Source organism: Phascolarctos cinereus, unplaced genomic scaffold, assembly GCF_003287225.1.
Source record: "Phascolarctos cinereus isolate Bilbo 61053 unplaced genomic scaffold, phaCin_HiC Scaffold_5;HRSCAF=322, whole genome shotgun sequence".
Lineage (NCBI taxonomy): Eukaryota > Metazoa > Chordata > Mammalia > Diprotodontia > Phascolarctidae > Phascolarctos > Phascolarctos cinereus.
The window spans coordinates 304,731,562-304,743,639 of NW_027555958.1; the positions used below are offsets into that span (position 1 = coordinate 304,731,562).

General features: G+C 39.3%; 1 protein-coding gene across 2 annotated transcripts in view; it reads right to left on the reverse strand.

Moving 5' to 3' along the window:
* Positions 1 to 12,078, reverse strand: part of BRCA1 (BRCA1 DNA repair associated) — a 73,041-nt gene that overhangs the window by 39,606 nt on the left and 21,357 nt on the right. For both annotated transcript variants that reach the window (XM_020972622.2, XM_020972620.2), the window contains exons 8-9: positions 11,435 to 11,480; positions 8,890 to 8,966 (exon numbers count right to left, since the gene is read on the reverse strand). In XM_020972622.2, the coding sequence (XP_020828281.1) occupies positions 8,890 to 8,966; positions 11,435 to 11,480 (123 nt within the window). The remainder of the gene's footprint in view (positions 1 to 8,889; positions 8,967 to 11,434; positions 11,481 to 12,078) is intronic.

The following is a 12,078-nucleotide window of genomic DNA, read 5'->3' on the forward strand; positions in this document are numbered from 1 at the left end:
AAAACAACCTAGAAAGATTAATAAGTATAATGGAATTATACACACTATGTATCATTAAGTCTGTTTATAGATTCATTTATTCTCTATTACGATTCTCATTCCTTTTTTAAAAAAATAGTTAAAATTTAATCCCAGAATTTCTTTATTCCTAAATTGTACGGCTTCCTCCTCATCATCTAAAAGCTTATTAAATCTAAAGTGGCTAAGTCCCATCCACCCAAGGTTATGCTCCATCTACTGAACCATGCTCCATACATTTAAAAAACTCAAAACACAAGAGAAAATGACAAATACCACAATGTAAAGTGGAAGACAACAGTACATTAATAAAATGACATGATGGTAGGAGCAAAAATTTTCATAGAAATAAAACTGTAGATAGGAATTATGTTCTTGGGCTGCCAAAACTGACTCTAAGTGCTTAACATAGATTCCTCCCCCCCCCCAAGTCTAATAGGAAACAAAAAAATCAGGACTGCGGTAAGACGGCAGATTAGGTAAAGCTTTCAGCTGACCTCTCTCCCAAGATTCCCCTCCAAATAACTCCAAACAAAATTTGGTGTGGCAGAGCCAACAAAAGGTCAGGGTAAGACATTTTTTGCAGCTCAAGACAACTTAGGAGGTCAGAAGGAGTGATCTGCGACATGGGGGTAGAGGCTAGCCTAGAGACCACATGAATGCAACATTAGTGGTGGGACTAAGTAATGGTGATAGAAGTAGCAGCAGCTTTGGAAACTCTCAAGTCAAAAGACAGTAAGAGACATGGCAACTGGTCAGAAAGAGATTACAGGCAACCCCATGCTAGCATCAGATGCAGGACAGGAAGATGTTTGGCAAGACTACTGCCTATATCCACTTCTGGGTCACAGGTCAAAGGCAGAGAGGAGCATTTTGGTAAAGAGGAAGCAGGGGCCCTAAGGAGCCATATTGCTTTTGGTCAGAAGGGATTAAGGATCCTGAGGAACCATGTGGCTTGTAATCTCAAGAGGTCAGGGGCCCTTCCAGGGTAAGGAACAGAGTGCAGTCCAGGAGCAGAGTAATCACTAGCTCTGAAAACAGAAGTGCAAAAAAGCCTGAAGCTTGGGACAGAACACAGCCCAACTTTAACATATTCAAAGCCAAGGAACAGGCTAGAAAAATGAGCAAACAACAAAAAAAGAACCTGACCTTGAAAAGCTGTTAGAGTGATAGGGAAGATCAAGACACAAACTCAGAAGAAGACAATGAAGTCAAAACAGCTACAAGCAAATCTTCAAAGAAAAAATGTGAATTGAGCTTAGAATTCCTGGAAAAGCTAAAAAATTATTTTGAATATCAAATAAGAGTGGTAGAGGAAAAATAATCAAGGGAAGAAAATCATGAAAAGGCAATTAACAGGTTGGTAAAAGAGGTACAAAAAATGCTGAAGAAAATAACACCTTAAAAAGCAGAACTGAAAAAATGGAGAAAAGAGGTACAGGAACACACTGAAGAAAATAATTCCTTGAAAATTAGAACTGGGCAAGTGGAAGCTAATGACTCCATGAGACATCAAGAAACAACAAGACAAAGTCAAAAGAATGAAAAAAAATAGAAGAAAATGTGAACTATCTCATTAGAAAAACAACTAACCTGGAAAATAGATCAAGGAAAATAATTTAAGAATTATTGGTCTACTTGAAAATCATAATTAAAGACAGAGCCTGGACATCAAACTTCAAGAAATTATAAAGCAAAGCTGCCCTGGTACCCTAGAACCAGAGGATAAAATGGAAATTGAAAGAATCTACCAGTCATCACCTGAAAGAGGTGAAATGAAATGAAATGAAAACTCGCAGGAAGACTATAGTCAGATTTCAGAGTTACTAAGTCAAAGACAAAATATTTCAAGTAGCCAGAAAGAAACTATTTGAATATTGTGGAGCCACAGTTAGGATCACACAAGATTTAGCAGCTACCACATTAAAGGAGCAGAAGGCTTGGAATATGATATTCCAGAAGGCAAAAGAGATGGGATTACAACCAAGAATAACCTACCAACAAAACTGAGTATAATCCTTCAAGGGGAAAAAATGGATATTTAATAAGATAGAAGACTTTCAAACCCAGAGCTAAATTGAAAATTTGACTTCAAGAGAAAGATAAAAAGTAAATATGACAGAGAAATCATAAGGGACTCAGTAAGGCTAAACTCTTTACACTTCTCTATGGAAAGGTGATACATGTAACTTCTAAGAACATTCTCATTATTAGAGTAGTTAGAAGGATTCTAAATAGAGAGAGGGGATGGGAATGAGTGAATTATGTTGAGGTGATGTAAAGAAAATAGGTGAGTGAGAAAGAGGGATGTCCTGGGAAAAGAGGGGAGGGACAGAATGAGGAAAATTATCTCACATAAAAGAGGCACGTAAGGAAGAGCTTTTACAGCAAATTGGTTCAAAAAAGGAAAAATAGATACACATACTCAATTGGGCACAGAAATTTATCTTACTCAACAGGGAAATAGGAGAGGAAGAGAATAAAAGAAACAGAAGAAAATAAGAAGGAAGGAAATGCAGTTAGTAATCATTACTGTGAATGTGATAAGCTCATCCATAAAAAATGGCTGAAACAGATAGCAGAATGGATTAGAAACCAGAATCCAACAATATATTGTTTATAAGAAACACACTTGAAATAGAGACACAGACACACAGAATTAAAAATAAAGAGCTGTAGCAGAATCTATTATGCTTCAGCTGAAGTAAAAAGCAGGGCTAACAGTTATGAACTCAGACAAAGTAAAAGCAAAATCAGACCCAATTAAAAGAGATAGAGGGGCAGCTAGATGGTGCAGTGGACAGAGCACCGGCCCTGGAGTCAGGAGGACCCAAGTTCAAATCCAGTCTCAGACCAGACACTTAATGCTTATTGGCTGTGTGACTCTGGGCAAGTCACTTAACCCCAATTGCCTTGCAAAAAAGAGAGAAAGAGAGAGAGAGAGAGACAGAGAGAGAGAGAGAGAGAGAGAGAGAGAGAGAGAGAGAGAGAGAGGAGAGGAGAGAGAGAGAGAGAGAGAAGAGAGAAGAGAGAGAGAGAGAGAGAGAGAGAGAGAGAGAGAGAGAGAGAGAGAGAGAGAGAGAGAGAGAAGCAGGGAAACTACATCTTGTTAAAAGAATTTTTTGCATTTGGTTGTGAGGTTTTTATGCCTTGATACTTAAATCAGTTTTTGTGAAGGCACCTTGTACAGCTAAGAACAAGGTATACTCCTTTCTGTTCCTATTCAGCTTTCTCCAGAGGTCTATCATACTATTTTATTCATTCCTTTCAATTCTTATTTATTTTTTGCTTAGATTTATCTAGCTCTGAGAGAGGAAAGTTGAAGTCCCCACTAGTATAATTTTATTCTCTATTTCCTCCTGTAATTCATTTAACTTTTCCTTTAAAAACCTGGATGCTATGCCATTTGGTGCATATATTTTTAGTATTACTAAATCAAAGAAAAAGGAGAGGCAGCTAGGTGGCACAGTGGACAGAGTACTGGCCCTGAAGGAAGACCTGAGATCAAATATGGCCTCAGACACTTACTAGCTGTGTGACCTTGAGCAAGTCACTTAATCCCAATTACCTCCATCAAAAAAAAAAAAAGGGAAAAGGACCTATATGTACAAAAATATTTATAGCAGCTCTTTTTGTGGTGGCAAAGAATTGGAAATTGAGGGGATGCTCATTAATTGGGAATAGCTAAACAAGCTGTGGTATAAAATTGTGATGGAATACTATTGTGCTGTAAAAAAGGACAGGAATAGTTTTAGAAAAGCCTGGCTTATATGAACTGATTCAAAGTGAAATGAGAAGAACCAAGAGAATGCTGTACACAGTAACAGCAATATTATATGTATGATTAATTGTGAAAGACTTTGCTACTCTCATCAAGACAATCCAAGACAATTCCAAAGGAATTTATTTTTCTTGTTTGTCTGGTGTGTGCATTTTCCTTTGCAACGTGGCTAATATGGAAATATGCTTTGCATGACTTCATATGTATAATGAATATTATATTACTTGCCACTTAGGGTATGTGTGGTGGGGCTAGAGTGAGGGAGAAAATCTGGAACTCAAAATTTTTTTTTATCTTTTTTTTTTGGGGGGGGATTAGGCAATAGTATTAAGTGACTTGCTCAGGGTCACACAGCTAGTAAGTGTTATGTGTCTGAAGCCGCATTTGAACTCAGGTCCGCCTGAATCCAGGGCCAGTGCTCTATCCACTGCATCACCTAGTTGCCCCTAATCTTTTTCTTTTTTTAAGATTTCTTTTTAAACAATTTATTTTTAGTTTTCAATATTCACTTCCATAAGATTTTGAGTTCCAAATTTTCTCCACATCTCTCCGCTCCTCTCACCCCAAGATGGTGTGCATTCTGAATACCCTTTCTCCCGACCTTCTATCACCCCTCCCCCTTCTATTTTTCCTGTAGGGCAGAATAGATTTCTATGTCCCTCTGCCTGTATGTCTTATTTCCCAGTTGCATGTAAAAACAATTTTTAACATTCATTTTTAAAATTTTGAGTTCCAAATTCTTTCCCTTTCTCCCTTCCCACTCATCCTCATTGAGAAGGCAAGCAATTTGATGTAGGTTATACATGTGTAGTCATGTAAAACACTTCCGTAATAGTCATGTTGAGAAAGACTAACTATATTCCCCTCCATCCTATCCCATCTCCTGTTTTTTCTATTCTCTCCTTTGACCTTGTTACTCCACCAAGGTGTTTGCTTCTGATTACCCCCTCCCCCAATCTGCTCTCCTTTTTATTATCCCCCTCTTTCTTATCCCCCACCCCCATTTTCCTGTAGGGTAAGATAGATTTCCATACCCAATTGAGTGTGTATGTTACTCCCTCCTTAAGCCAAATCTGATGACAGTAAGATTCACTTGTTCCCTCTCACCTCCCCCCCCATCATCTCCACTGTAAAGGCTTTTTCTTGCCTCTTTTTTGTGAGATAATTTACCCATTCTACCTCTCCCTTTTTCCTTCTCCCAGTACAATCCTCTCTCTCACCCCTTAATTTTATTTTTTAGGTATCATCTCTTCATATTCAACTAACCCTGTGTCCTCTGTCTATATATATGTTCCCTCCAACTACCCTAATACTGAGAAAGGTCTCATGAGTTACAAATATCATATTTCCATGTAGGAATGTAAACAATTCAACTCTACTATGTCCCTTATGAATTCTCTTTCCTGTTTATCTTTTCATGCTTCTTTTGAGTCTTGTACTTGAAAGTTGAATTTTCTATTCAGCTCTGGCCTTTTCATCAAGAATGCTTGAAAGTCCTCTATTTCACTGAATATCCACTTTTTCCACTGAAGGGTCATACTCAGTTTTGTTGGGTAGGTGATTCTTGGTTTTTAATCCTAGCTCCTTTGACCTCTGGAATATCATATTCTAAGCCCTCTGATTCCTTAATGTAGAAGCTGCTAAATCTTATCTTGATTGTGTTTCTACCATACTTGAATTGTTTCTTTTTAGCTGCTTATAATATTTTGTCCTTGACCTGGGAACTCTGGAATTTGGCTACAATATTCTTAGGAGTTTTCCTTTGGGGATCTCTTTCAGGTGGTGATTGGTGGATTCTTTTGATTTCTATTTTACTCTCTGGTTCTAGAATATCAGGGCAGTTTTCTTGATAATTTCTTGAAAGATGTCTAGGCTCTTTTTTTGATCATGTCTTTCAGATAGCCCAATAATTTTTAAATGATCTCTCCTGGATCTATTTTCCAGGTTAGTTGTTTTTCCAACGAGATATTTCACATTGTCTTCTATTTTTTCATTCTTTTGGTTTTGTTTTATAATTTATGGATTTCTCATAGAATCATTAGATTCTATTTGCTCCATTCTAATTTTTAAGAAATCATTTTCTTCAGTGAGCTTTTGGACCTCCTTTTTCATTTGGCCAATTCTGCTTTTTAAGGCATTTTTCTCCTCATTGGCTTTTTGGACCCCTTTTGCCATTTGGGTTAGTCTATTTTTTAAGGTATTGTTTTCTTCAGTATTTTTTGGGGTCTCCTTTAGCAAGCTGTTGACTCATTTTTCATGATTTTCTTGCATCACTCATTTCTCCTCCCAATTTTTCCTCTACTTCTCTTACTTGCTTTTCAAAATCCTTTTTGAGCTCTTCCATGGCCTGAGAGCAGTTCATATTTTTCTTGGAGGCTTTGGATGTAGGCTCTTTGACTTTGTTGTCTACTTTTTGGTTGTATGTTTTGATCTTCTTTGTCACCAAAGTAAGATTCTATGGTTTTTTTGTACTGTTTGCTCATGTTCCCGCCATTACTTGACTTTTTAACTATTTGTTAAGGTAGGGCTCTGTTTCCAGTGTGGAGGGTGTACTGTCCCAAGCTTCAGGGGTTTTGTGCAGCTGTTTTCAGAGACTCTTCTAGGGACCTGCAGATTTTCAGTTCTTCCAAGGTGGTGTGATCAAAGGAGAGGTGTTTACTCCTTTCCTAGACTGTGCTCTTATCTATGAGTGATCACAAGCACTCTTCTGCCTTGGAACTGTGAGGATTCGCTCTCCACCACCACCACCACCACACAAGCTCAGCCTCGCCAGCACTGCTCCTTGCCCCAGGACCACCACCCAGGACTGTGACCCAGATCCAAGCACAGGCAAAGCAAGAGAATCCTGCCTCAGCAATTCCCCTCTGATGAGCTGCTTGATCCCCCTACCATCTGTGGGCTGAAAGCTCCAGAAGCAGCTTCTGTAGCTGCCATCCTGGAGCTGTACTAGGGTCAGGGTTGGACCACACTCCCCTCTCACCCAGGTGTGACAGAGCTTTCCCACTGACCTCCTAAATTGTCTTTGGTATTTGTGGGTTGAGAAGTCTGGAAACTGCCACAGCTGCCTGTGATTTAGTCTCCTAAGGCCTGCTATGGGTTTGCTGGGGCCCTATCTTTGCCTGCACAGCCCACGCTGAATTGTGTTCCTCTCCTAGCCGAGAGCAACAGACTCTTCCTATCAACCATTCAGGTTGTCTTGGGCTGGAAATTTGTTTCACTCTGTCTTTCTGTGGGTTCTGCTGCTCTAGAATTTGTTTAGAGTCATTTTTTACAGGTATTTGGAGGGGTTTGGGGGAGAGCTCAAGCAAGCCATTACTTTTATTCCTCTTGGCTCCACCCCTGGAACTCAAAAATTTTAAAACTGTTAAAAACATTTTTTACAAGTAATTGGAAAATATTTAATGCAATAAATTTTAAAATTTTTAAAAAGAAAAATGAGCACTGGGATGAGTATAATTACCAAGGATAAAGAAAAGTTAATGGGCTGGATGGAGAAGACAGATCACTAAGTTATTGCTTCAATGAGAAGCCAGAGACATGGAGGCCCCAACTTATCAAAACCAAAAAGAAGAAGCAGTCGCATTTTGGGGTAAGACTTTAATTGTGGGTCCCCTATCAATCACTTTTGACTTGGCAGGAAGAAAAGCCAGGGTCCACTTAGAGCAGCAGACCTCTGGAAAAGTAGTGGAGCCAGCAATCTTTGTAACCCTGTAATCCTGAAGGGTACAGTAAGGATACAGTAGATTAGGGAGTTAGGGAAACTAAAAAGCATCTGCAAGAAGAAGAAGAAGAAGAACAGACTAGCCTGGGAACAGAAGGGCTAAGTCATGGAGCTTAAACTTCCTGCCAAGATGCATCAAGGAGCTACAGGGATGCTAATGGGACATTCATTTGACAAATTAAGGTGAACATCCAAGTACAAAGTACAAAACATCTTACTTTTGAGCAGTCTTCCACTTCTAGCAACAAAGCTGCCTTACTACTTTATGGAAATTGATCATCCAATTTGCATTTGGTCAGTCAGTTAAACAATGTTATACTTGGGTTTGTTTACAATGCATTAGAGGTGGTACTCTAATCCTGCCTTTGACAAACTGGCCAAGTAACTCAACTTCTAACTGCTTTAGGTAACTGGAAGTTGTAGAGAAGGCATCTATCTGTGTTGGTGGAGGGAATTTCCTTTATCGGAGTTCCCTATACTGATAAAATTATGAGTGTTTTAAAAAAATGGATGGTACTTCTAAAACGACATTGGATTACTTGGGACAACTTCATGCAGGGTGTGAATGAAAAATAGGAATCACAATGATTTCATGATATCTTAATGGACTAACAATGTAGGAATTTCCCAACCAATTGATAAAACTCATAGTGGAAAGTAAGGAGAAATAAAATATGCCAAATTATGCAAGGGCACAGTAAAGCAGATGGTCTCATGCACCATTCTAACAACTATCTGTCCTTGGATAAGAGATACCTACAGCTTTGTTTCAATGGTTACTTCAATCCAGAAGTTTTGTCTAAAAGCACTTCTTTGACAATTGCAAAAAGTCACCTCCCCTTGTCTCCCGCCCTTGAACAGTGAATGTTTTCTTATTCTGATAATAAATCCTGCTAGTTGCATTACACATACTCCTCTTTTCTCCCTTGGCTAATCCTCTGTTTCTCCATCCATCCCTCTCCTGTGAAATACTTTATTTATCTATCTTAAGTTGCCAGACAATGCTGCTGATTGGTTATGAACTCTAGTCTGGCCTAAAAGGTTATAAAAATCAAATCTGAATATCAGGAAGCTGAAGGTGCTATCAGCAGTTTTCCTCAGCATGCTAACAGATTTCTTTGCCTTCAGTTTGGCCTTCTATCTTTGGTCTCATTCCTCTTCATGGAGAGAATTCTCCAGCAAGGGATATTACTACAAACACATCAGATTACATTGTAAGTCTGAGACTGCTGTTCTATACAAGGCAAAGGATGCTATGGATTATAAAAGGTCCCTGTTGTTCTTCAGGGCTATTTGGCAATACCGCATCTACCCATGCTTTCTTCTGCACTCAGGAAAGTCAGGAAAGAGGAGGAAAGATTGTCATTACCTTTTCCCTTGGGCTTTAATCTGACTTTAGATCTGGTTCTTCGTGGTGAGGTTTGGCACAATTCTTGGTCTTCCACACTATAAGAAAGGAGACAGAGGCTCTAATGAGAAAGAGAAGTTGTATCTTCATAGAACTAAAACTGAGCTAGAACATTAAGTAGTTCTCCTAGGATTTACAATTTGAAGGAGTCTTAAATAACTTAGTATAGCCTCTTCCTTTTATATATAAGGACCCTTAGGTACAAAGAAGTTAAGTGATTTAACCTTAGTAATGAGTGGACAGCATTTGAATTAAGGTAATTAATAATAACAATGATAATAGCTAACATTTATATAGTGCTTATTTAGTATGTGCCAATTTTAAAGCTAAGTGCTTTACAATTATTATCTCATTTGATCCTCACAACCATCCTGGGAGGTAGCTGCTATTATTATTCCCATTTTACAGTTGAGGAAACTGAGAAAAACAGGGGTTAAGTGACTTGCCTGGATTGCACAGCTAGTAAGTGTCTAAGACTGGATTTGAACTCAGGTCTTCCTGACTCCAGATCTTGTACTTTTCCCCCTAGCTGCCCACACTCTGAATCTAAATCCAGTGCTTTTTTCCTCTCACAATGTTGCTGCTACCAATTTCATAGTCAGAATAAGAACGTCAGAGTTTGAAGGTCTTAAAGGGCAAAGTGGTAGAGACCAGCAATGCTTTAGTCAGAACTGACAATATAGGGGCAGGGGCAGCTAGGTGGCGCAGTGGATAGTGCTCCAGACTTGGAGTCAGCAGGACTTGAGTTCAAATCCAGTCTCAGACACATTACACTTACGAGCTGTGTACCCTGGGCAAGTCACTTAACCCCAAGTGCCTCACTAAAAAAAAAAAGCAAAAACAAAACAAACAAACAGAACTGATGATATAAATATCTTACAACAAAAGCACCATTCAGAGAAGGGCAGCGTCCCTCCCAAGAAGGCAGAGTAGTCGGTCCACACAAGACTTTGTAGAGGATATAAAGTTGCAGGAAAAACCACAGAATATCCAGAAACACTCTAGCCAGATATGTTTTCTCTTTACTGCCTTGTGCCCCCTGTTACTGTCTTCAGCAATCTCCCACAAATCTATTTCCCAGTTCTGCTACTAGGGAAAATGGATAAACTAGTAAAGTACTGTTGAGGGCTCCCCTGAATTTGTCTTCGTGAGTTGCCATATTTCCATCCTATCTTCATGGTCTAGCAGTTCCCAAAGGAAAAGAACGCTACTTTTGCCATGGCCTTCCCCTCTCCTTCAGGAGTGGATTAGTCCTTTTCCCCTTCCCTATGACTTCCCCCTTTTCCCTGTAACATAAATCCCCACGGCTTTCCCTGCACTGCTGGGATCCTAAGGACTTCCCATATGCACGTGCCTTTCTCTTGTAATAAATCCTGTTGTAACAAGTCTCATGGACTTGTAATAATTTTTTTTTTTGGCTAATAGTACTGATTATGTTAAGATTTCTCAGGGGCAGCTAGATGGTGCAGTGGATGGAGCACCGGCCCTGGATTCAGGAGGACCTCAGTTCAAATCAGGCCTCAGGCACATAACACTTACTAGCTGTGTGACCCTGGGCAAGTCACTTAACTCCCATCGCCCCCCCCAAAACAAACAAATTAATTAATTATTAATTAATTAAAAAAAAGATTTCTCAGTGATGCCATCACCCGATCCAGCCAGGCAGAATTGTAAAGAAGACTCAGGCTGGGCTATGTTTTCTCCAACAACTTGTGGCTACTTGCCTGACATTATAATTTATGACAATGGACGGCAATCGGGTATGGGTTCCTTTTTTGAGGGGATAGGAGGGCATATAACACGGAAATGGGGTCATCCTAAATGCTCAGCAGCTCCCAAAATTTACATGGGCTTCATCTACATTTATAGCTATACCCATGTCATCCCTTCTCAAACTCCCCCTGTTTCTTAATTAGAAAACACAAATCTCTCTCAGTCACATCCATTCTCAGAATGCTCTGGCTAAATCAGATTGTTATGAAAGCCAATGATAAAATAAAAAAAGCAGCAAACTCTATGAAATCTTTTAGACAATGCCTGATCTTCAGAACCAGGGTGGCTAGACTCAGGCTAATTCATTTGTGAAATGAGGGGGCTAGCTTAGATGATCCTGAATGTCCCTTCCAGGCCTGATTCTAATTTATGTAAACTTTGAGTATCAATACTCCCTTACGGTGAAAACACTACCTAACTGTTCTCTCAAGTACATGACTAGAAGCAGAAAACACCCTGGACTTGGAGCTGGGAAGACCTAGATTTGAGTCCCACCATACATCATTACTAGCTGGGTGACCTCGCATAAACTAAGTGGCTTTCTCCAGCCTGTCTCCTTATAGGGATCTTTAGAACACCTGTCTCATGGGGTTGCTGTGAGGATCAAATGAGATAATTTATTTCACATACATATCAAATAATATGCAGAAAGGGTTTTCTCTTTAAGTGTATTCCCTGAACCTAGTTCATGGTAGGTGCTTAATAAATGCTAGTTGATTGATCTTCAACTTACCTGTTACAGACTGCATTTTTTACACTATCTTCAGAAGAATCAGATCCTAAAAAATTCCCCCAACACCACAAAATACAAGTTAGAAGCAGGTCTTCTAGTTGAGGTGAATAAGGTGTTTATAAAACAATATCCCTTCTAAGCCCTCCATTCTACAAAAAGGAGAGGAATAAGCATTTATTAAGTGACTACACTGTGCCAGGCACTGTGCTTAGCACTTTGCAAATATTATGCCATTCGATGATAAAGCCACCAGCAGACTGAGCATTAAGCTCACTTCTGCCACCAAGCTCTTCCAGATTTGTCCCATCTGTTCCTGGCTACCCAAAACTCCCACGAGTCCTATGTTCCCAAGTTATTTCTCTCCAGGAATACTTATTCAGCCAGGGGGGAAAATAAATGAGTATTTCTGGTTCCATCACTTCCTTAGATTGTAAGCCCCCTTACTATTTTACTTAATTATCTTTCCCCTCTTATAACATCTGTACAGTGCCGTATGTACAATAGGTACTATGTTAATGTCACTGAACTGAACTGACAGACTCAGCTTACCTGTAGTTACCCTACATGTAATATACTAGAAGCCTTAAAATTGTGGGCCAATTACTGCATTTTTTTTCTTTCTAATGCTGTTTGCTACATACAAA